Here is a 24,470-nt window from a genome sequence, read left to right as displayed (position 1 = left end):
CGCGAGGGACACATGTTCCTCCAGGGGAAGGAACGGACGGGCTCCCTCCCCTGCCTCCACCCCTGGCCCAGCCCCAGCAGTCTCCCTGGGTTGCCGGAATGCCTGACTTATAAGCAGGGGCCCAGTAGATGTGTTGGGCAAAGGTGTGAGCGATTTGGGGCAGGCGCGGAAGGCAGGTATGTGGGTGCAGTCAGGTGCCGGCCTCCAGATCATGCTCCTCCCAGGTTCGGGCCGCTGGTGGAGCCGGGCCTCCACTTCTGGGAGGGGGGCTTGCGAGGACCCCGGGTATGTTCCCATCACTGGCGCCCACAGGGGCCAGTGAGGGGCAGGCTGCGGCTGGGGGATGGTCTCCAGGGAACCTGAACAAAGAGGAGGGGATTGGGCTGGACCCCTGAGAGCGGGAGGGGACAGGAGCCCAGCTGGGAGAGTCCAGCCGGGTGTGCTGAGCCCGCCCGCTGCCCGCCCACCCTTTCATCTCCGCAGCTTCTTCCTCCCTGGTCCTTCCTTGAGTGTGTGTCTGTGGGTCCATCTGGGTGGTTGGGAGGAGGGGAAGGAAGGGGGGAGGTCTCTGTGGGCAGCTTGGATTGGATAAAACTTCCTTGAAAATGGTGCTTTGAGGCAAAGCCTACCCGTGGCCAGTCACACAGAGAGACAGACAGGTGCTCTAGCAAGAGCCCAGGGATCCCGAGGGATAATAGCCTCCTACAGGACCGCACGAGACTGGGCGGGAAGGGACAGGAGGGGACCGGAGAAGCCCTTCCCTCCTCCTGCGGCCCTCACTCCCAAACGGGCTTTTCCCAGAGAGCTAAAAGCAAGAAAGTAACCTTTAGGATTAAAAAGAAACGTTTCTTTGTTTGGGTTTTCTTTCTTTCTTCTTTTTTTCCTCCCCCCAAGCCTCTTTTCACATCTGTAGTGGCTTTTTCCCTCTTGTTCTGGGTCAGAGGAGAAGGGTCGGAGGATGTCCACCCAGGCAGCAGGGAACCAGACCTCCTCCGGGGCCACTGACGACGAGGATTCCTATGACAGCTGGTACATCGACGAGCCCCAGGGTGGCCAGGAGCTCCAGCCCGAGGGGTGAGTTGGACTCTCTCTGGCTCTTCTTGGCCAGCATGAGGGGTGTGGCAGAGGTTACTGATATTGGGGGGCAGGTGGGGAAGACCCTGAGCAAGGGTTGCTAAGAGGGACTCTGTCGCTCGTTTGCTATGTGGACCCTCGGCAAGTCACAGCCTCTCTGGGTTTCAACTCCTCCCCTGTTCTGTGAGAACAGCCCTCACACTGGTGTTAAGATACTTGAGGTGGGGGACCTCGGCCAGGCTAGGCACCTAACTATCACCTGTGTGGCGTGTTTATTTTTTGACTGTTTTTGTGGGGGGATGGTGATGCCATACTACATGGCTTGTGGGATATTAGTTCCCTGGCCAGGGATTGAATCCGGGCTCTGGCAATGAAAGCGCTGAGTCCTAACCACTGGACCACCAGGGAACTCCCTGTGGTGTGTTTCAAAAACAGACTCCGGGGACCCCTCTTGCAAACTCAGATCCACCTGGGCTGGGTGACTCTGGCCTGTAGCCAAGACGGAGAGTGCTGGGTGAGTGGCTGAGGGAAGTCGGGCCTGCCTTCAAGGGGTTACTGGTCTGTGTGGTGACCATCTTGGGTGTGCTGTTAATGAGCGTCAGTTTCTCCGAGCAGGCCCGGGTCAGGGGGAGGCCTGGGGGAACAGGCTGCCCTGTTGGCGCAGGCTGGTCTGAGGCTCCGTGAAGGTAGGAGACCCAGTTCTCTTGAGCAGGAGTGCTCGGGCCAGGTCAGGGGAGGGAGGCGGCCTCCTCCCAAGTCTGTGTGGCCTGAGGACTCGGCCCACGGCCGCCTCTGCCCAGATCCCTCTATCTTTGTTTAGTCTGGGCACCCTGGCAGAGGAGCTGGGCCTCCCTGTGCCCCCATGCTGCCAAGGACGCCCGGCCTGCGTGGGCCCCGGAGCCCAGTTCTCCTCTTGTTGTTCCTGGCCTCAGCCCCATCCCCCACCTCCCTGCTCTGTCTGAGGGTTTGGGGAACTGGAAAGGTGAGGTGGGCCGGGGGTGGGGGGTGGGCGGCGTCGAGCCAGATATGTGCACATCTGTTCTCCATCAGCAACCAAAACTGGAGAAGGGAAAATGCTCTGGTGCCTTCCCAGGAGCCGGGCTGCGGCCTGGCCAGGCCTGGGTCACCCGGCAGGCAGGGAGGCCCCACCCCAGCCTGGGGGAAGGAGTGTTGTTTGGAGGACTTGGGGTTCTGACCACCTGGGAAGCAGTCCTGCTGTCAGCACAATGTACCCGCCTCCCTTGCCTGAAAGCCCAGGGCTCCCCAGGTTCCTGCTCTGTGTGTGTGTGTGTGTGTGTGTGTGTGTGTGTGTGTGTGTGTGTGTGTGTGTGTGTGTGTGTGTGTGTGTGTGTGTGTGTGTGTGTGTGTGTGTGTGTGTGTGAGTTGAGAGAAGCAGAAGAATGGAGAGAGGCCCAGGAGCCCCAGGAGGACACACACTTCCACCCAAGTTAAGGCCTTAGTTGGAAGCTGTGTCCTTAGCCACCTCAGGGCCCAGGCATTGGCTGGGGCCAGGTGCCCGCCACCAGCTCCGTGGCTCCAGTATTTAGACATGGCCTTAGAATAAAATTGGAAGCGTGGCAGGGACTGGGTGATGAACAGCACTACCTCTGCGGTAGGTGACATCTCGCATTTGTAGCTCCCTTCTCCCACTGCAGGTGAGAATGAAGAGCTTTGTTTGACTCTATGTACTTGGCCCAACCAAGTCGAGCTTCCTGCTGGAGGTGGGAGTGGGAAGCTGGGATCCCAGGGGAATCCCAAGGAGGTGAATTTGGACTCACTTCTTCCTGTGTGAGTCAGACACCCTGGTGAGGTCGTGCCCCAAAACTTGGAGGAGCTCTGGACAGGGGTTCCCCCTGTGCCTCAGTGGGCTGGAGTTGGGGTCATGGGCACTGGTGACAGTGTCTGGGATGGACTCAACCTCCTGGTCACACTTACTCAAGCGTCCCCTTGGCACCAGGGCCTGGCTGGAGAGGTTGGGGGGGTGGGGGTGAGTCTGATGGGGTTGGGATGCACTGGCTGGGGTCTTCTCTGGACATAGGATTGATCTATAGAAGCCAGGCTGGCTCCTTCCTCCCCCCAGAGGCTCCTCCGGCCAGGTGCTACTTGCCATGTGCTCATGTGTCATCCACCCGTCATCAATATTGAGCTCCCCAGCCAGAGCCTGGGGACACAAATACATCTGTGGCAGCTGTCCAGGATGTCAGTCACCTCCCCACCACTTCAAAGGGCTGCCTGGAAGGCGGAACTGGGAGGCTTCCTCCATGGCCTGCCCTCCTACTAAGTGAGGCTAACGCCAGGGTGATTTGCAGGTCACTCTGCTGTGGGAGGGGGACAGGGCCAGGGAGCAGGGCTCCAGGCCCCCCTGGAACCCAGGCCTGCAGACCCCTGCCCCAGACAGTCAGCCTGTCTCTCACCCCCAGAGCTGTGCTCTGCCCTCTGCTCTGGGTGGGGCCCTCTGCAGCTTCTCGCTCAGAGTCAAACTTTTGAAACAATTTTCTGGCTTCTCCTTTGTCCCACTGTCCTTACCACATGGCAATCTGGCCTCTGTCCCCGAGGGCCTGTCACCACCTCTGATGCTCAGTACCAGGCCTCTGCTTCCTTGGACTCCATTTGACTCTGGTCCTCACTCTTCATCTTGGAATAAGGCCCAGGACCCTACAGCCATCCCAGAAACGCCCCTTTCCTCCTGCTCCTCCACATTAAGTCATGTCAGTTCTTCCTCCTAAATACCTCTGAGACTGTTTACGCTGGGCCATTTGAAAATGCTGATGTGCAACTGTCTCTGATGTAAAGAAATGGCAGTTTCATATGGTTCAACTTAATGGCTTCCACATACTCCTTATCTTTCACATCCTGCTCACTTGCGGCTGCTGGAGTCAGACTACCTCAGTGTGAATCCTGGCTCTGGTGCTTTACTAGCTGTGTGATTTGGGCAAGACACCTAGCCTCTCTGAGCCTTGTTTTCCTCGTTTACACAAGGATACTAATAGCATCCACCTTTTAGGTAACAACTGAGTTAGTATGTGGAACAAGCAGTACATGGCACTTATTCAATGCTTAGTAAGTACTAGGTTGCATTTTTAAATTTTTAATGTTTATTTATTTAGCTGCATTGGGTCTTAGTTGCTGCACACAGGCCCCAGAGCACTTGGGCTCAGTTGTGGAGTGTAGGCTTAGTTGCCCCACAGCATGTGGAATCTTAGTTCCCTGACCGGGGATTGAACCCACATCCCCTGCATTGGGAGGTGGATTCCTAACCACTGAACCACCAGGGAAGTCCGTGCTGTTGTATTTATTCAAATCTAGCCACAGAAATCTCCTAAAATCTAGAACACTGTCCTGCTTAAACACCCTCAGTGCCTCCCATGCCTGCTATCACCGGCTCTCAGCCTGCCAGGCTCCGATCAAGCTGAAAACCTCGTGTGGCCCCAGTTCCACTCGCTGCTGCCTGTCACTGCACTTTCTCCTGTTCTTTCCTCTACATGGAGCTCCCTTGGCCCTTGTTTGCCTGAAGAGATGCTAACCATCTTCCAAACTCAGATACCACCCACTCTGAGGCCTTGGCCCAAATGTCTCCCCCTCTTCATCCTCCAGCATCTGCTTGTGTTCCCTCGAGGATCAAGCTCCCACCCTCCCTACCACGGTGTTCTTCATGTCTGTGCCATCTTGCCTGCCCCACAGCACAAAACATGGGTCCACGCACCATCAGCCAAACATTTGCTTGGCCAAGTTTCTGTTGCCCAGACCGCAAACATTTGAGGGTTCATGAGATTCAGTCAAACGGAGCTAAATAAAGGGTAGATGGAGGCGGGTGCCAGGTGGCACAGAAAGGCCAGTGATTCCCCCAGACAGGTCTCTGGAGGGGGTCCAGGGTGCCTCCTGGTCTAGGATGAATGGGAAAGGGTCAGGCTGCCCAGGGACAGTTTGCTGAGCCCCTGCTCTGGCTGGACCTGGAGGTGGGGGGCAGGACTGAGTAGGATTTTGTCAAGTGACGAGATGCCACCAGAGATGGCCAGGAGTCGGGGCTCTGGACTCTTGGGGCTAGCAAGCAACCCTGTCTCACCCAAACCCGACCCCACATACTCCTGTAAGGTGCCACGGAGTTGTAAGTGGGGCGTGTGAGGCCTGAGGGCAGACAGAAGGAACCTGATCCCCCGTGACGCCTACTCTACTCTACCATGAGCACTATTCTGCTTTGGAAAGAGGCTGGAGCTACCTGAGCCAAGAAATTGCACAAAAAAGGTTATTCTGTACCCTGCCACCTGAAGGACAAGCCCACGGGACTGGGTTCTTTCCTGCTCCTCACTCTCTGGGATTTCCAAGCTCAGGAAGCCTGGGCTGTTCTAGCGCAGAGTCCTCAGGCCCACCCTTGAGACTCATCTTGTCCACACAGGGGACGGAGCCCATCAGGGTGGGTGAGCCCCCTGCCCCCACCCCTGGGCAGGGCAGGCCCAGCTGCAGCAGGGGCTTCCTCCGATGCCTCGTCCGCCAGAACTTGGTGGTCCCATCCACACTGGTGGCCTCCCTCTGGCACTCCCAGGCTCCAGCTGGGCAAACCCAGAGGTCTAGCCCTCCCGCAGGAACCCAATCCTATCTGCTTTTCTAGGTTTAGGTCCAATCCTGAGCTCAGGGCTTCCACCTGATACCTTTCTCTGACACATGACTCAGCCCTTAGCAAAAGTAAAACAAGTAGAGACATAAATCCTGGAAGACCAAGGTAGATCATTCTAGTCACAGACAGACCAAACTCAGATGCCAGTGAATGAAAGGCAGATCACAGAACCAAGTGCTTGATTGCTGGATCCAGGTGGTATGCTCAGCCGCAGTTCGGAGAAGGGGTCTTTGACACCTGGAGCAGTCCGGGAGGCTTCCTGGAGGAGGGAGGAATGAAGCGAGCCTTGATGGAGAGAAAGGCTGAATTGACCCATTCTGTTTCTCCCATGTCTTCCCCTGGAGCCCTCTGTCTCCTTCAGCCCTATAACCTTAAGCCTTGGTATGGGAGCGGCACCCCATAGGGTCATGGGGCCCAGAACAGCCCTGAGAAGGTGGAACTGTGTGTGAGCGATCAGAGGGGTCAAGGGAGGTGGTGGGTAGAGACCCAGCCTAGGGAGCCTGGAACCCCAGGCCTGGCCGCACACCTGGGGTTTCCCTACCTCAGCCTGACCAGCCTTCACTTGCTCTGCAGGCTGGTCCCCTCCTGTCAGCCCAGCGTGCCACCCGGCCTCTACCACGCCTGCCTGGCCGTGCTGTCGGTGAGTCCAAACTGGCCTACTACCAGGGGGATGTAGGCTGGGGTGGTTAAGGGAGACGTTGGGACCCTAAACATGGTTGGGGGGTGGTATTGGGAGTTCTCCCCGGGCGGGCACCCAAACCGGGATGCAGACGGAGTCTAACCTCTCAAACTTCTGTCACCTCCTTGCTGGTCCCCAGCATGCTGCCCGAGTGTGCACGGGGGCTAGGGGCCTCCCAGGGCCGAGGGCTCTGACTCAGCCCCTGGGGGAAGGCCTGGGCATCCTAGCCCCGCCTCTGTGTTATTCTTTCAGATCCTCGTGTTGCTGCTGCTGGCCATGCTGGTGAGGCGCCGCCAGCTCTGGCCCCACTGTGGGCATGGCAGGCCCGGGTTGCCCAGGTTGGTGCCTTGGCCTCGGCTCTCCTCTCTGGGGGGCCCAGCTGACAGGGCCACTCTGGAGGGGTGGTGAGTTGTTAGGTCCCTGGGCCTCTGTGACACCCAGAACTTTCTCAGTCTGGAGGTTCTCCCATCCCGCCCCCCTTCACTGAGATCTCCAGCTTTGCTTGGGACCCCCAGAGAGAAGGGGAGGGACCCGCTCAGGGGCACCCACACCTGTTCCAGACCCCAGGGAGATTGGGCCCAAGAGGGCCCAGCTCCAGGACACACCCCCTCAGGCAACCCATGGTCTAGACAGGCCATGATCACTCCACGCCATCTTCACCCTCTTCCCTGAGGGTATTTCCTAGACATGACACAGTTTTATAAGGGACTGACCACCAGCTCCTCTGGTTGAAATTTCTCTCCCTGCCTCCTTCAGCCTTGCAACCCCAGAGCCTGGGATGGGGATGACCCTGAGAAGTTGGGACTGGGCAGGTGTGTGTGGGAGAGACTGCAGAATCGGGGGAGGTGGTAGGTGGAGCCCCAGTGTAGACAGCCTTGCACTCGGACTGCACACCGAACACCGGAGTGGGGCCTGCCATGCTGGTTTTGACGGGAAAGAGCCGGGGGTTTCTACTGCACTGGCTGGCCAGGAAAAAGAGCTTGCCCTGCCTAGGGGAGGGCCCAGGGGTGAACGAGGCAGGATGGAGCCCTTTGGGCATGGAGGCAAGCTGGAGCACTGAAGCAGAGGGTCTCAGAGGCTTGCTCTGAGCTCAGAGGGGCAATGCCTGGGATAGCCGTGCCCGCTGTCTGCCCTCTGCCCTGGGGCCACTCCCAGGCCAGGGCGGCGGCCGTTGCATAAGGATGTTGTGACTCTCCAGCTCTCTGAAGGTCTGCCAGCCCAGACAGACCGATTAGTGTGGAGGCGGCCGTTTCCTGAAGCTTCCAGAGTGGGCGGGGGGAGCAGTGCTTAGGCTTGCTCCTTCTGCGTCTGTGTGTTGGGGGGAGGGGGGCGTGTTCCTGAGTCACTTGCCATAGGGCCCAGGTCTGGATCCGTAGGAGGCACTCCACAGATATTTGTGGAATGAATACATGAAGGGGCCTCGGTTTCCCCATTTGGAAGGGGAAGGATTCCACCTCCCCAGTGTGTGGAACACGGGGTGGTAACGGGCATGCAGGGCCTGAGTGACGGCCTCTTGTCCTGCCCCTGCTCTGTACCAGCCCTGTGGATTTCCTGGCTGGGGACAGGCCCCGGACCGTGCCTGCCGCCGTCTTCATGGTCCTCTTCAGCTCCCTGTGTCTGCTGCTCCCCACCGAGGACCCACTGCCTTTCCTGAGCCTCACCTCACCACCCGGCCGAGGTACCCAGCATGGCTAAGGCCCTGGGCTGGATGGATAGCAGGGGGCTGGTGGGAATCCAGAGCACTGGGGCTCCTGATCCCAGCTGTGCGCCATCGCCCAGAAGACGCTGTCCCATCACCCTCACCAACTGTCCCACCCCAGTGTCTGAAATCTTGTCGCTCCATCCTTGGGTCAATGCTGCCCTCTCTGCTCCTATACAAACTCCACCCCCCTGGGTGAGGGGGCACAGACGGAGTCCCCCAGACCTCAGACAGCCTAGTCCCGTGTGAACATGAAGGAGCAGGGGAGGGGAATAGGGAGGGGTCCTGGAGAGTTGATCTGGGCTTAAGGAAGTGGTGGTAGAAAGCACAGCCACCATCCAGAGGAGCCGCCGCCCTCCAACGTGGCCGCCTCAGGTCATCTGATCCTCACAATGACTCCGCAAAGTGCAGATATCAGCTCCATTCTACAGTGGTGGAGGCCGAGGGTCAGAGATGGGAACAGTAATAAAATAGTAGCTGAATTTATTTAGTACTAACTCAGGCATGGTGCTAGGCACCCTACACATACCTTCTCCTTTGATCTTTGCTAACGTGCTATGTTACTCCATTTTACAGATGGGGAAGCTGAGACTTCAAGAGGTAACTTGCCCAAGATCACAGAGCTGATACTAGTCAAGAGTCTGGCTTGAATGCAGGGCTCTTGCCTATTGAACCAGTCGAGGGGCTGGGAAGATAGAGACAGGAGAGAAGTGGGGATGGGCGGGACCCAGGCCCCACCTCTGCTCCTCCATCATGTGTCTCTCTGCCTGTCTTGCCTTCCAGGGCTGTGGAAGATACTGGCTCTGCTCTATTATCCTGCCCTCTACTATCCGCTGGCTGCCTGTGCCACCGTCAGGCATGGAGCCGCCCACCTGCTAGGCAGCGTGCTGTCCTGGGCTCATTTGGGGGTCCAGGTCTGGCAAAGGGCAGAGTGTCCTGAATCACCCAAGGTAACCACGGACTCGGGACGGCCTGGGACAGCGCGGTATGGGGCAGCTGCATCAGCCAGTGAGGCCCCTTTCACCTCTGTCTACACGCTTCCCTGCTGCCTTCTACTGGGCACGGGATTCATGCCTTTAGCCATGTGCTGGTTCCAAGCTTGGCCCTTCTGTGGGAGAGACAGCTGGGCCTGCCCTCAGGAGCTTCCTGTCTGGGAGGGGGAGGGGAGGGAAGGGGCAGAGAAGGAGGGAGAGGAACCCTGAAATCTCCCCATTATTAATTGCCCAGACTTTCCTTGGCCAGGCTGGAGAGAGAGTGAAGAAAGTTGCAGAACGCAAGCGCTGAGTTGGGGGATGGTCTCAGAGGGCTAAAAAGAGAAGTCCAGAACCTCAGAACCTGGTTCACTGGGCCTGGTTGGGGTGTGAAGCTGCCTGGTTTGGAGCCCAAAGGGTGTAGGTGTAGCCTAGAATCAGACAACCCAAGTTTGAATCCAGCTTTATCCCTTCCTTCCTTAGTTCATTCCACAAACATATTTGAGCATATTCTCTGTACCAGGGGCATTTCCAGTCACTGAGTAGCACTGTGACTAAGACCAATGAAGTCCCTGGCATCCCAAGAGCTGCCTTTTCTGGAAGGGAACATGCAGTCAAACAAGCAAATGCATGCAATGATGCCAGGTGGTGCCAGGTTCTTTGAGAACACCTTATCACCTTTCTGAGGCTCAGGTTCCCCCACCTACCCTACCCCGCTCCCATCAATGGAGCTGATAACACAGATCCCTCAGGGTAGAGTTGAAGCTCAGGTGGTTTCCGTGAGAGTAAGGACTTGGTTGGTCTTTTTCACCAGCCAGGACCTGGCACATACTAAGCTCTCAGTAAAAACATACAGAATTAATAAATAAATGAATCCATGTTCAACCCTAGGAGGCCCTCAGCCCCAGGAGGCAGGGCATGTTCTTTGCAGTTGCTCAGGTTGCAAACTGTAATAGGAAAAAAACAAAAACAGGCCAGTGTCAAAGCACCAGGACTTAGAAGGTGGCTGTCTCCTGTTTCAGGTCCCATGGCAGTCCCCTGGGGTGGGTAGGAGGGGCTCACAAAACATCCTCCCTTTGGCTTCTGAAAGGGCCCTGGGAGTCTAGGGGCCTGGGGGAGGGGCAAGCACCTCTGTGGGGCCAGAGAAGGAGAAGTAGGAGTCGGTGCCAAGTGGCCTAGGTTGTAGGGTAGTGATAGAACCAGAAGCCTTCCCCCACACCCTCGATCACCTTCAGGGGCCCCTGTGAGCTGGGAAGGGAAATGAATCTCAGTCTTTGATTGGGAAAAGGAGGCAGAAGGTAGATGTGTCTTGATGTTTGTCTGTCCCTCCAGATCTACAAGTACTACTCCCTGTTGGCCTCGCTGCCTCTCCTTCTGGGCCTCGGATTCCTGAGCCTTTGGTACCCAGTGCAGCTGGTGAGAAGCTTCAGTCATGGGGCAGCCACGGGTTCCAAGGTAAAGGCGCAGGGCTGGGGTGGGCTTGTACTCGGCACTCAAGATACCTTGGACTCGCCCAGGTCTTTTGGTCTCCTACATGTGGTCATACTTGATGTAGGGCCTAGAACATAAAAGGTGCTCAGAAAACATTTGCTGAGTCGCTGAGTCCTCCCTCCCCAAGCAAAGGCCAAGCCAGGCTCTTGGCTGGCACCCAGGATGCCTAGAGCATCAAGCTGTTTGCAGAGTGGGGACTCAACAAAGGAGAAGTGGGCTGGAAGACAGGGAACTCATAGCTCTATTTCTGGAACATGGAGGATCTAGCTGGAGAAATGAGACAGGCCAGGGCCTTGTGCCTAATAGAAGCTCTGCAGATGCTGACATGATTCAGGGAGCACCCGGGGCAGAATTGTATTATGAATCAACACTAGGTTGGATAACGTTGGATAAAGGGGAGGGCTGGAAGAACTAAGTAATGCTTGGAGGGCTTCCTGGAGGAAGTAGACATTGCAGGGGCTGAAGGACAGGGAAGATCTGGAGTAGGGAGAGAAAAAGAAAGGCATTGCAGGCTTAGCAAAGAGTGTGAGGTGCAGAAATGGGCTGCATCTGTTTCATTCTTGCATGATTTGCAGCATCGGGCAGGTCTTAGCACATGAGTTACTATTCAGTCGTTCAGTCATGTCCGACTCTCTGTGACCTCATGGGCTGCAGCTCGCCAGGCTTCCCTGTCCTTCACCATTTCCCAGAGTTTGCTCAAACTCATGTCCATTGACACAGTGATGCCATCCAACCGTCTCATCCTCTGTCACCTCCTTCTCCTGCCTTCAAACTTTCCCAGCATCATGGTGGAGATGGTAGACACTCAGCAAATATTTCTGAAGTTTTGGGTAGGTGGGTGTGTGGATGAATATGTCATGGCAAGGGAGAATTCTTACAAGATATGGCAATCATATTCACCATTCTCCAAGCACCTATCTTATGCAGGTCCTGGGCTGGGGCTATGGACTCAGCCAGGTGACCTGAGTTGGACTTCCAGGGCTCCCAGTGTGCTGGGGGCGATGGATACAGAGACATATATTTACAGTGCAGTGTGAGAATTGCAACCCCAGAGCATGGGTGGAGGAGGGGTCGAGTCGTTGCCTGGTGAGAGAGGGGGAGGAGGGAAACTACCCCACAGAGATGCAAAAGGCTGGTTGCTCTGCAGATGGGGAGGTTGAAGGAAAAGCTTGAAGGGTGGCATCCAGGACAGACAGCAGGTGGGTGGTGGCGCCAGTTCCTGGCGACATGCAGAGCCCTGGATGAGAGCAGGTGTGCGGGGGACGATGTACAGATGTGCGTGTGTGGTGCCGAGGGGTCTGGCGGGCAGCTGGACCCTGGGCCTGGAGCGCAACGGAGGGGCTGGGACTGAAACCAGAGAAGGAGTGAGGTCCCCACGGAGGGGAGAAGAGGCAGGTGGGCTCAGCATCTCCAGGGTGGCTCTGGATCCCCCGCTGACCCACTTGACTGCAGGTTTGAGCTCACAGGGTAGCAGTAGGGTCCTCGGTACTTGTCACTACTGCCCTCCAAACGCTCAGAGGAGGGGAGCGGCTCCCCAGGATACACCAGGCACGTCTCTGCCTTGCTCAGGCCCTTCCCTTCTCTCCTGGGGATCTTCTCAGCCTCTCCTTCCATTTCACGCCTTTCCTCTTGGGAAGTCTTAGGAGAAATAAAATCCTCTTTGGCCCTTGGTCAAAGAGTTTTAATCCTCAAAGGACACAGTCATTCTTTGAGCTGATCCACACCTGCCCTGGATCCCAGGGTTCCCATGGCAATGGGTGACTTGGCCTATATTTTCCAAATGATCAGGGGCCAGGGGCTCACCGCATCTTACTGTGGGCCTCTGCCACTTGGCAGGCAGCTTAAGGCCTGGAATGTGGCTTAGACAAATCAGGTCACCCTTGTGATCTCCCTGGAGTAGGAGAGGCCTGGGGCATCTGACCCAAAACAGCCCAGCCTGTGTCCTGGTCAAGGGATAAACTCGTGGGACATAGTCTCCCTTTAACCCCCGTCTCAGCTAGCAAAGGCCTGAGGGCCAGGGGGAAAGCAATGATGTGAAGAGACTGAGTAAAGCCGGGGATGGTTGGAAATAGCCCTTAGGAAAAACTTGCCAGCACTGGGAGTTCTTAGCTAGGAGACGGATTAGTCTTTTATTTAAGGAGGAGGGGAGGGCAGCTTTGGGGGGCATGGCCCTTATCCCCACAAGGTGCCCTTTCTCTCTACTCTACCACAGCCAAGAGGTTTGTATGGAGCACCTACAGGGTGCCCACCATGGTACCCTGAGCCAGGGCCCCAGGGATGGCTCAAGACAGGTCCCATCTTCTTGTCCTTCTGTCCCCACAGGGGCTGCAGAGCAGCTACTCTGAAGAATATCTCAGGACCCTCCTTTGCCAGAAGAAGCTGAAAAGCAGGTGAGGTTCCAGGCACATCCTTTGGGCTGGGGGACAGGCCTGGGCAGGCAGGTTTGTTTGGGAGGTTGGCACCGGGCCACATGTTGGGGCAGAGATGAAGAATCAACCAGACCCTGGGGCCCAGGCTCGGAGCAGGAGCTTCTCCTGAGAGCTCCCTCCTGCCTGGGTCTTTCCTCAGCTCCCACACCTGCAAGCGTGGCTTTGCGTCCCGGGCCTGGATCTACTTCAGACACTCCGTCTACATTCCACAGCGAGGTATAGAGTGGGGAGCTGAGGTCAAGAGTGACAGGTGACCTCAGCCCTCCTTTGCACAGAACAGGTGCTGTAGAAAGCCAGCTCTGACCTTTAGTACCATTGTCATCAGGAGCAACAACCCCAGCTTGGGACAAGGGGAAGCCCCTGACTGGCCTGGGTGGTCCAGGATCCTGTGACCTGTGGTCCTATTCCTGGGTCCTTTGGGCGGGAGAGGGCTCTGGGGCCTGGGTGGTGCTTGGGTTCACCATGCCCCTCCTTTTGGGGACTGCAGGTTTCCGACTCCCCCTGAAGCTGGTGCTTTCAGTCACCCTGACAGGGACAGCCATCTACCAGGTATGTCCTGCCTCTGTCATGCCGTTTGCCTCTGGACCCCTGCTCCCAACCCCCAACCCTGAGATGACTCAGGCTCCCCTGCTCAGCTCCCCAAGAGCCCCACCCACAATCCTATCCTGTTGCTTCTGGCCATCTTGGGAATGCTGGCCTACCCAGAAGGGAGGGGATGCTAACCTTTTTTGGGCTCACACAGGGTCAGAGCATGAGTTTTGGAGTCATGTAAACACAGATTTAAATCCTCACTCCTTTATTTACCTCCTGAGTGATGTTGGACGAGTTACTCAACATCCCTGAACCCACTAGCTCAGCTGTGAAATGGAGGAAATAGAATTATTTTCTTTTCAGTCGAGAAGATTTAGTGAGATAATGTATGTTTGATAAATCCCCACCACCACCACCACCCCTCCCCCTAAAAAAGACAAAAAATTGAAGATCCTGGGAGGTCAGTATGAGTCTTTTCCCTTTCACAGATGGAGGAAATTAAGGCTGAGAGATGAATTTGACTTGGCCTTGTTCCTACAGCTGATATCTCGGGGTAGCCAAAATTCGAATCCAGGTTCAGCTAGCTTCAATGCCTGTGCTCACTTATGGGATACCTTGCTTTCTCCAACATGGGAAATTTGGAAATTTCATACTAAATTTAGATAGATGATTCAGAGATGCACACATGCACTTGTGTTGCTTGAAAGCATGTCTGGGGTCGATGAGGCTAAAGTCGTTATCTGTAACATGCTGATTAGAGGCCTGAGGATGCTGCTTTAAGAGACAGATAAGAGCACTGTGATGAGTGATGGGCACATGGCTGCAGCCCAGGGCTGCTGGAGTTTATCTCCTGAAGTCTCAGAAAACACTTCTCCTGGGATGGGAGTGTCTGGTGTGAGCACAGCCAGGCCCTGCCGCCCTGATTTTGGGGTTCTTCCAGGTGGCCCTGCTGCTGCTAGTGGGCGTGGTACCCACCATCCAGAAGGTGAGGGCGGGGATCACCACGGACGTCTCCTACCTGCTGGCCGGCTTTGGGATCGTGCTGTCAGAGGACAGGCAGGAGGTGGTGGAGCTGGTGAAGCACCACCTGTGGGCTCTAGAAGGTGAGGCCTCCCAGGAGCCCCCGAGGTGCCGCAGTGGGGACCCAAGCTGGGATGCCTGAGCTCTGTCCCAGGAGCCACGGACACGTGGGGTGCCTTGGGCATCCCCTCTCTGAGCCTCGGCTGTCTCATCTACAAATTGGGACAGCTGGAGCTTCCGGTTCCGAGTCTCTGAGACCTGAAGGGGTCATCTCACTGGCCCCTTGTCAGCTCGTGTGGGATCTCTCACCCCCACCACTACCCCTACCCCCAGCAACTTTGCCCCTCTCTATAGGTGTGGAGGTCGAGGAGAGCATGGTGTGTGTGAACTGAGGGGACAGCCGTAGGCTCTGAGGGAAGCAGGAAAGGAGGCACTGTGGTGGGATGGCGGGTGAGGATTCTGAGCTAATCCTATGGCAGGTGGGTGGGGTCAGGAAGGGCAAATGCTTTCTCTTCCCAATCCCTGTCCTCAAGGCACCTCCTTTCTCCTTCCTTCCCTTGACAATGAGTTCCTGGGCTCTGAAACTATACCAGCCGCCCCCCTTCCTCCCAGTTCTGTGGTCTGATGCCTCCGCTAGCCCTTAGCCCTGTTACCCACCTGCCTCACCTCCACAGCCCCATGCAGGAGACTGAGACACATCCTCACTTGACACAAGGGGAAGAACTGGTCTGAGGTTGTACAGCCAGACAGAAATACAGCCAAGAGAAGAACAAAGTCTCCTAACCCAGGCTGGGACTATCCACCACTTTGACTCAGGGCCTGGTGGTCAGATGTCAAGGGGCCTACACCCTCTTCTGGCTAGGGAGTCTCTGGCTGGCACAGGCACCCTAGCTCCTGAGGAGTAACATGTGATGGTTGGAGCTTAGGCTGCCATTATTGCGGGTGGAGGTATGACTGCCCTGCAGCTCTTCCTTACCAAGACCATCAGGGAGGGAGCAGGGGTGGGCAGAGGTGTGTGTGGTGACTGCTTCCTTCCCTGACCATCACTTTCCTGAGTGCATCTGCTCCCCTACCAGAATCTGTCCTGGAACTGTGGCTAAAGCCCACAGGTGACAAGCTCTGGATGGGCTGAAAAATGACACCTCCAAGATTTTCCAAGTAGGTCACAATCTGAGCCACGGGCAGGAGCAGACATGACCCTTATCAGTCCATATCCAAGCTCAGACCTTGCTCACAGCAGCCCTGTTGGGTCAGCATCATTGATCTCCTCTCACAGAGCAGGAACTCAAGAGGCAGACATGTCTAGGACAGGGGATTTGGTTTCTACTCAACACACCTGACACTTACAAGTTACCCTGTTTGCTCACCTTGGAGGCTCAGCAGGCAAACTCCTTGCCTCCTGGCTGAGACAGTCCAGGGTGTATCTTTGCTGGCACCGTATTGGCTCTGGACAGAGTGGAGCAGAGCTGCACATGCCCAGGGCTTTCTCCTGGCCTTCTGTTCAGTAAAGGGCCCACCTCTGCCTCCTTGCACGACTGAACCAGGGGCAGGCACAGTGGCCCCAGGTTTCTGTAGTGGTTGTCCTCACTCCTGTCTGTGCCTGAGAATCACCTGGTAACTTTGAAGAAATCCCAAGGCTCTAGTCAGACTTCAGAAATCTGGAGGGTGGGGCCCAGCCTCTGTGATTGGACAAGCCTTCTCCATGATTCAAATACAAGACTGAGTCTGAGAACCACTTGTAGCTGGCGCTTTACATGTGCTGGTTGGCCTGATGGATTTCAATCAACTGCTGACTATAAGAGATCATTAAGGCTCTGACTTTGGGGGAAAAAACCCAGTTCAGTGGTTCTCAACCCTGAGTGCATGTTGGAATTACTGGGGTTGCTTTCCAAAAAGCTAAGGTCTGGGTCCTATGCCCAGGAATTCTGACTTAATTGCTCTGGGGTGCAGCTTGGGCTATGGGAATTTTTTAAATTATTTATTTTTTTAGCTGCGTGGGGTCTTAGTTGCAGTATTCAGGATCTTCCCTTGTGGCACTCTGGCTTTCCAGCTGTGATGCACAGGCTCAGTAGCTGTGGCACATGAAGCATGTGGGATCCTAGTTCCCCGACCAGGAATCAAACCCGTGTCCCCTGCATTGCAAGGCAGATTCTTAACCACTGGGCCACTGGAAGTCCCTGGGCCATGGGAACTGAAACAGCTCCAGGTGATCCTAATATGCTGTCAGTGGTAAGACCCACATCTCCAGTACCTGTGGCTGCAAGGACCCAGTGCTTGCCTCTCCCATGTGTGTTTGCTCCCCTCCTGAGTCTCTGATGGGAACCAGGAACACTTCCCTCAGATGACTAATGGGATCAGGGTGCAGACCTCCCAGGCTTATCCTAGATCAGAAGATTGCACAACATGCTCCATAACATCCAAGCGGTGTGGCTGGTGGGTCAAGCCCACCAGCTCTGAGTCTCAGCTTCTTTGTGGGTCCCACGTCTCCCTGGGCCTCTCCTGTGGGGTTGTTCTGAGGGTACTGTGTGAGACTGGCTGTGGATATCGGGTGGAAGGGTTGCAGCCCTGCTATGCTTAAAGACTAGGCTTGTCCACAGCACATCATGCATTCTCTCCCAGTTACTGCTGATACAAGGAACTCCTGGCCAGGGTGGATGGGGAGTTGGGGAGGAGATGGGTAGCAGCGGTCACATCCCTCATTCTGATGGATTCAGGTCACACTGATGGTCGCTCGCATCTTCTGTGCTCTGAACCAAGGCCACTGATGCTGGCCCTGATGGGATTTTAGGGCTCACAACATGCTGGGAGGTGGGCAGCCCAGCGGTGTGCCTGGTATGGACAAGTTGAGGCTGGGCGATGGCATGATCTCCTGACGCCTCACAGCCAGGAGGTCATGGAGCTGGAGGCACACGCCAGGCAGACCCCCATGGAGTCCCTCACTGGGGGCCACACAGCAGTGGAAGCAGCAAGACCAGGGTGAGGGCCAGATCTGCAACCTCAGAGCCGGCCTCTCCCATCCTGGCCACCAGACGTCACCTGGCAGGATGGGCCAACCGAAGTTGTTGACTTACACTGGATCTGAGAACAGGGAAAGTGACGAGAGGCTTCCGCTCAGTATGGGTGTGGGGTGGGGGTAACTCCCACCCAGCCACCCCTTCGACAGCAGTTCAGAGGTTCCCGGGAGACCTGCCCCAGGCCCTGACCTCCCGCTTTGCTCCTTTTCGGCCTTCCAGTTTGCTACATCTCGGCCTTGGTCCTGTCTTGCTTGCTCACCTTCCTCATGCTGGTCCACTCGCTGGTGACACACAGGTCAGTGGCAGGCTCTGACACCCCCTGATACAGATGTGGGGGAGAGGTCGGGCCTGCAGGACCCTTGACCCAGGAGGGGGAAATCGGGACTAGAGGGAGGGAGAATACCTGCAGGACCAAGCTGTCCCTGAGGCCAGCTGCCCTGCGGTGGGTGGAGGTGGGGTCTCCCTATCTGGTTGGAGAAATATCTGTGAATAATGCAGGGCACGGCTGATAAAGGGCTGAGGAGTGGGGTTTGCCTTCTGAGGAGGGGTCGCCTGGGAGAGCTGGCATCCTACCGGGAGACGAGGGAGGCAGGGTGACATGGGCAGGAGGAGCTGCATGGGCAAGAGCAAGTGTGAGTGTGGGTGAGGGGGTGGGCCGGCTGGCGCCTGGGGCACCGGAGAGATTCTTGTGGGATATTGAATGCCAAGCCGCCTACCTCGCCCTTTCATGGTGAATGGTAAGGAGCACTGAAGAAGTGTGAGCAGAGAAGGAGAGAAGGTTCTGGTTGGGAGTAGGGTGGATGGGGAGGGGAGGGCCAGGGACTTAGCAGGAAGCTGGTCTGTATACTTTACATTGATCAGGCCTCATGGTTCCTGCTCCAGAATCTTTTCTTACTGGGTTGGCACTATTTGTTGTTGTTCAGTTGCTAAGTTGTGTCTGACTCTTTGCAACCCCAGGGACTGAAGCACTCCAGGCTTTCCTGTCCTTCATCAACTCCCAGAGCTTCCTCAAACTCATGCCCATTGAGTCAATGATGCCTTCCAACCATCTCATCCTCTGTCACCTCCTTCTCCTCCTGCCTTCCATCTTTCCCAGCATCAGAGTCTTTTCTAATTCGTCGGCTCTTCGCGTCAGGTGGCTCAGGCTCTCAAGCCTCTGCCCACCTGGAACCTGGCCTCCCGCCCTGGTGGCTGAGCTGCAAGTCACTTTCCATCCCTACTGTTGTGTCTCACTTTCCTGACTTGGCTCAGGTTGAGTCTTCTGTTTTGATTTGTCTCCCTTGATCCCTGCCCCACCCGCTACCAGCTTACTCTCGTTCATTTTTAAGACTCCACTCAGGCATCACCTCCTCTGGGAGGCCCTCCCTGACCTCCCAGGCTGGGTTAGTAGGCTCCACTGGGCTCCCACAGCCCTGGGCTTCCCTGCCCGTGGCTGTGGGTTAGACTGGGGGTTCAGCCAGAGGCCGGCCCAGAGCTGAGAATAAGGCAGTATGTGTGCTCCCTGAGATCCCTGCCTTCCTCACTCCCACCCTAGGACCAACCTGCAAGCTCTGCACCGAGGGGGCGCCCTGGACATGGGCCCCCTGACCCAGAGCCCCCACCCCTCCCGCCAGGCCATATTCTGTTGGATGAGCTTCACCGCCTACCAGACTGCTTTTACCTGCCTTGGTGAGCCCCCTTCGTCCACTCCACCTGACCTCAGCACTGACCTCCATCTGACCCCAGACACTGGCCCGAGTTGGGGGTGGGGAGGGTGGAGAATGTGCTGCAGGTCTTGGCTGCCCCTGTGGGTCTGCCTGCCTGTGCTAGAGCTGGCTCTGGGGTAAAAGCAAAAGGAAAGAACCACCTTGCCTCCCCTGCCCTCAGGGAGTCCACACAGATGGAGTGGGAGGGGCTAGGTGCGGGAGCCTTTGGTGAAAGAACATCCATCACTAGATTGGCTCCTGGGTGCCACCAGGTGTTAGCACAGAGGGTGACCCAGGGCTGGAAAGATGAAGGAGGCACATTGCTGCTTTTGTAAGAGAGGGCTATATCATGATGGCCTCTCAGTAGGTAATGAGATCCCTGTCACTGGGAGTATTCAAGCATGACTGTTATTATTGTCCAGTCGCTAAGTCACATCCGACTCTTTGCAACCCCGTGGACTGTATCATGCCAGGCTTCCCTATCCTCCACTAGCGTGGTTATGTGGCCATTACTGGGGGCTGCAAAGGGGGTCCTACTCTGAGAGAACTGGACTAGATGGACTTCAAGGACCCTTCCATGCTCCGAGTTTCTGATTCTTTCCTTGGGCACTGCAGTGAGTAAAGTCCTCTCAAATGTGAGTGGGCCGAAGCCAGCAAGGGTCTGATTTCCCTTCCTGCTGGTTCTTTCAGCTCTCAACTCTCTGGGTAAGGTGGGACAAGATGATAAAAAGGGGTAGAGGGACTATTAGCACTAAAAGTCATAATTCCTTGAATTAGTAAACTTTAAGCCTCCGAAGCCCTTTTGTACACATCCTAGGTAAACAATTAGCCCATCATTTCAATAGACAGCTTTCAGGTGCCTACCACGGGCCAGGCTCTGGCCAGTAGGAATGTAAACATTATTTTCAAATACTGTCTTGTCCTCAAGGATGCAGGAGCAATTGGGGGGAAAAGTAACATTTGCAAAGCACTTTGTGGTTTTCCAAGAGTGGCCACAGATTTTGTCTCACTGCCTCCTCAGCACGGTCCTCCTGGGTAGGGGGGCCCTCTCCCCTTTTTACAGAGGAAGAAACCAAGGCTCAGAGAGGTTAAGTAACTTGCTCAAGGTGGCACAGCTAAACAGCAGCAGAGCAGGGATCTGAAACCCGGTCTACCCGATTCCAAAGCTTTGAGTTTCTGGGAGTGGCGGGGGTGGGCTGATGGCTGCGCCCCTCCTCCCGATGCTGGCAGGGCTCCTGGTGCAGCAGATCCTCTTCTTCCTGGGGACCTTGACCCTGGCCTTCCTGGTGTTCATGCCCATGCTCCACGGCAGGAACCTCCTGCTCCTCCATTACCTGAAGTCCTCATGGTGAGTGAGGAAGGGGCTGAGGCTTCTGGGACCCCTTCCCTAAGGGCCACTAACAGTGACACCCTCCCCATCCCCTCACCTCCCACAGGCCCTTCTGGCTGACCTTGGTCCTGGCTGTGACCCTGCAGAACGTGGCGGCCCACTGGGTCTTCCTGGACACTCACCATGGACGCCCGGGGCTGACCAACCGGTGAGGTGGCTCCTGGGCTTGTGGCTCCCGCAGGCCCTTGGCCGCTTCTTCCCTGTCTTCCTTTCTGTGTCTTTCTCCCTCCACTGCTGTCTTTCCCCTTTCTCTAACAGGGGGCCCCAGCGGGTGGTAAAAAGAGCTCGCCTTTTCCACAGAGAGGCTGCCATGGCCCAGCTTAGTTCACAACGCCTCTGTTTACCTGTCACAGGGCCAGAAATACCCGCTGAGCTTTCCCTATCTTGGGGATCAGCCCTGCTCTCCCCTTTGCAGGAGGAGGTTAACAGCCATGTCATTTCTCTGCTAGGCTGTGGGAGGATCCTGGCCCCAGGAGAGGCTTAGAGTTGTGAACAAGGGACCCAGAGAAAGGAGGTGGGAGACACCAGGATCATAGGAAGATCCAGGTGGACCTGGAGTGAAGCCCCAAATCTGCCACTGACCAGCTAGGCAGCCTTAGCTAAGTCACCCCATCTCTCTGGGCCTCCCAGATTGGGGAAATGGGTGAGCTGGGTTACATAAGGCACAAGGCGGGTGCACAGAGGTGTACTCAGTAAATACACGGCAGCTGTGGTCCTGTCAGTCTGACACTGACCCCGAGGAAGGGCCTCTGTGTGGGGAACTGCTTCAGCCCTCCTCTCCCTGACCCCAGGCGAGTGCTCTATGCAGCCACCTTCCTTCTCTTCCCCGTCAACGTGCTGGTGGGCGCCATGGTGGCCGCCTGGAGAGTGCTCCTGTCTGCCCTCTACAACGCTGTCCACCTTGGCCGGATGGACCTCAGCCTGCTGCCTCCTAGAGCCGCCACTCTTGACCCCGGTAAGGTCACTGGGCAGGAGCCAAGGGTAGGGGATGCTCAGGCTGGCCAATCAGGGAGGGCGGGTCTGCCCTGACCTAGTCTCCTTGGAGGATGTCCGTAACCCTGAGCAGGGGGCCACTCACACGTGCTCAGGTGTCCACGTGGGCATGCAGGATACTCCCTGTATCTGTGTTACGGGCTGTCTTGGGTCCTCCCCGACTAGCGCTGCCTCCTCCACCCACCCAGGCTACCACACATACTGCAACTTCTTGAAGATGGAGGTCAGCCAGTCACACCCAGCCGTGATGGCCTTCTGTGCCCTGCTCCTGCGAACTCAGAGGCCCCAGCCCCGCGTCACCCCCCAGGATGGCCTCAGACTGGGGGAGGAAGAGGAAGGTGCGCCTTTCCACTGGGGATGGGCGGGGGGGGGGGAGTTGAACCCACCTGGCTTCTCCCAAGAGGAAGGCATGCCCCCCTCTCCAACACGGGCAAGGGAGAGAGGGCCAGGAAAATGCTTACTTCCTCTCTGGGCTGCCTGTGGGAGAGAAGAAGTGAGAATTTTCCTGGCCCGTCTCAGGGTAACTTTTTCCTTGATACTAACATATACACACTGTCACATGTGTGCACACACACTTAATTCTTACTTGGGGAATGAGTCCTCTGTCTTGCTAAGGGGCTCAGTCACCCCCACCACCCAGGCCACCCCCTACTCGCCATCTAAGCAGTCTATCTTTCCCCTGCCCTTCTGCCTGGGTGTGGTAGGGAGGGGGGCACGGAGCTGGCTCCAGCCCCTTGTCCCATCCCTGCCCCCCGCAGAGCTCCTCCTCTCCCTCTCCTACCAGCTAGCCAGAGGATGACCCCTTGAGCTTGAACAAAGCCCTTCTGCAGCCCCGCACTTCTCCCGGCTTCCCACCCTGTGAAATCGCACCCGGAGCCCCTGTCTCATCAACCTCCCCCACTCTACACATGGGATTTTCAGATTCTGCCCTCATCTTGGGGTTGGTAGGGGGGAGGCGGGGTTTGGCTGGGTGTTTGTTGAGTGACTCACAGAAGGCCTCTTCTCAGGGATTCAGCTGCTACAGACCAAGGACCTGGTGGCCAAGGGAGCGGGGCCCAGGGCCCGTCAAGGCAGGGCTCGCTGGGGTCTGGCGTACACGCTGCTGCACAACCCAGCTCTGCAGGCCTTCCGGAAGACAGCCCCGCCGGGTGCCCGGGCCAACGGCTCCCAGCCCTGAGGCGGGGGAAGCCCACACCTCCGTGTCCTTGCCTCCCAGCCCGTCCCTCCCCGGCTCTCCCAGCGTCATCACCATGGCCATGGCAGCCCTCTGCTTGGCCCCAGCTCTGCCCGCAGGTCCCGGGGATTTAGCGGGACCAGCCGGGGGGTCACTCTGGTTGGATGGAAGTCTGTCAGCACTATGAGCCTTGAGCCTCGGGAAGCCTCTGGTCTGCCTCTCTTGACCTTGGGAAGCCAGTGAGGGCTCTGGAGAAGGCGAGCAGTGGTTTTGCCTCTTGGTCCAGGAAGCAGGTCCAGGCCCCTGCCGACGCCCAGCCCTGCCACCAGCCTCCAGGCTTCCCTGAAGCCTTCTCCTGACCGGGGTTGGCGATTCAGGCCAGGGCAGCCTAGCCTTCCAGCTTGGCCCCCTCAGCTGCAGACGGACCTCCCCACCGTGACGAGACGCAGTGCCTCCTGTCTCCTAAAGCTTCCCCCTCTCTTTCTGGGGGCCCTTATGGCTTGCAAGGCAGCCCAGGAGGAAGCCATGGGCTCCTACCCCACAGCAAAGTCATGGCTCAACCAGGCCCCACACCAAGCTGGCCACACTTGAGAGCCTGATATTTTTGTAGTTGGTATGCCCTTAGAGATTATGAAAGAGGTTAGTGTGCTCTCTGTAATAAACTTGTGCTTGAGAAGCAGTCCTCCTGAGGTGGGGGGAGGCGGGGAGGGGGATATCTGGGGAAAACCACCCGGACTCTCAGTGAATCAACACTGTGTTTGTGGGGCTTGGGTGGGGTTGGGGTATTCTGGTCACATGCTGGGCTGGGTAGAGAGGGCAGAGGGGGAACCCGTGGCCACATCCTTTTGGGTGGTGGAGAGCCTGGGGACCCAGGGTGCCACCCCTGAGCTGTGTGAGTGTGGGCTTTGGGTGTAGGACTGATTCTGGGTCTTCAAGAATGTTTAGGATTTGGGGAGGAGGAGAGATTTCAGGAGAAAGCAATATGAATAGGAGTATGGAGGTTGGGGTGGGGGGGCTTCTCTAGTGACTCAGAGGGTAAAGAAACTGCCTACAATGCAGAAGACGGGGGTGCAACCCCTGGGTCAGGAAGATCCCCTGGAGAAGAAAATGTCAACCCACTCTAGTATTCTTGCCTGGAGAATTCCATGGACAGAGGAGGCTCGTGGGCTGTAGTCCATGGGGTGGCAAACAGCTGGACAAGACTGACTCTCTCTCACACACACACACACACACAGGTGGGAGGAGACTGGCCTGCAGACGGAAGGGCCGCTGAGGGGGTCCCCCACTCCTGCGGGGGGGTTGGCTGAGGTGTGGACTACTATGGGGCTGGGGCTACCGAGAGTGGGGCAAATGTGGCCACCCCACATACCTGGATCAGTGGGGCCTCAGGAGATGTCTGTACAGCTAGTGAAGACCACCCCCAACCCCACCACATTCCCAAACCCAAACTACAGCCTCAAACTGGCAGGAAGCCAGGGGGGGCCAGGGAGCTCCAACCCACCTTCAAGGGTGCCCAGGAAGAGGGCAAGGAAGGCAGGGTTGATCCCACTGAAGCCCACTGTAAAATGTATTCCTAGCCCTGTGTCTGTGATTGACAGGGTCTGTCCTTAATATGGAAACAGAGTCACAAGAGAGTGATCAGACGGGGACACTGGACACTCAGGGCTATGTGAGCCAGAGGAGGGGGCCTAGTCCCATTTGAGGGGGT

At 56.8% G+C, this 24,470-nt stretch overlaps 1 protein-coding gene across 4 annotated transcripts in view; it reads left to right on the top strand.

Annotated features, from left to right (window-relative positions):
* STRA6 (signaling receptor and transporter of retinol STRA6) overlaps positions 1–23,438 on the top strand; it is a 42,947-nt gene extending 19,509 nt beyond the window's left edge. For 3 of the 4 annotated variants that reach the window (XM_043490043.1, XM_043490044.1, XM_043490042.1), the window contains exons 2-19: positions 942–1,074; positions 6,260–6,326; positions 6,618–6,703; positions 7,904–8,043; positions 8,641–8,664; positions 8,848–9,014; positions 10,368–10,490; positions 12,849–12,916; positions 13,095–13,171; positions 13,443–13,504; positions 14,427–14,589; positions 17,740–17,815; positions 19,055–19,188; positions 20,436–20,553; positions 20,642–20,743; positions 21,387–21,550; positions 21,777–21,926; positions 22,596–23,438. In XM_043490043.1, the coding sequence (XP_043345978.1) occupies positions 959–1,074; positions 6,260–6,326; positions 6,618–6,703; positions 7,904–8,043; positions 8,641–8,664; positions 8,848–9,014; positions 10,368–10,490; positions 12,849–12,916; positions 13,095–13,171; positions 13,443–13,504; positions 14,427–14,589; positions 17,740–17,815; positions 19,055–19,188; positions 20,436–20,553; positions 20,642–20,743; positions 21,387–21,550; positions 21,777–21,926; positions 22,596–22,765 (2,007 nt within the window). In that variant the 5' untranslated portion in view covers positions 942–958 and the 3' untranslated portion in view covers positions 22,766–23,438. Of the gene's footprint in view, positions 1–595; positions 660–941; positions 1,075–6,259; positions 6,327–6,617; positions 6,704–7,903; positions 8,044–8,640; positions 8,665–8,847; positions 9,015–10,367; positions 10,491–12,848; positions 12,917–13,094; positions 13,172–13,442; positions 13,505–14,426; positions 14,590–17,739; positions 17,816–19,054; positions 19,189–20,435; positions 20,554–20,641; positions 20,744–21,386; positions 21,551–21,776; positions 21,927–22,595 lie in introns of those variants that run through there. The other variant, XM_043490041.1, reaches the window with a different exon arrangement.
* The last annotated feature ends 1,032 nt before the right edge of the window (positions 23,439–24,470 follow it).

The sequence above is a fragment of the Cervus canadensis genome, chromosome 17, assembly GCF_019320065.1.
Source record: "Cervus canadensis isolate Bull #8, Minnesota chromosome 17, ASM1932006v1, whole genome shotgun sequence".
Lineage (NCBI taxonomy): Eukaryota > Metazoa > Chordata > Mammalia > Artiodactyla > Cervidae > Cervus > Cervus canadensis.
Note: the sequence above shows the minus strand (reverse complement) of the source record. Positions and strands in the feature narration are given on the sequence as shown.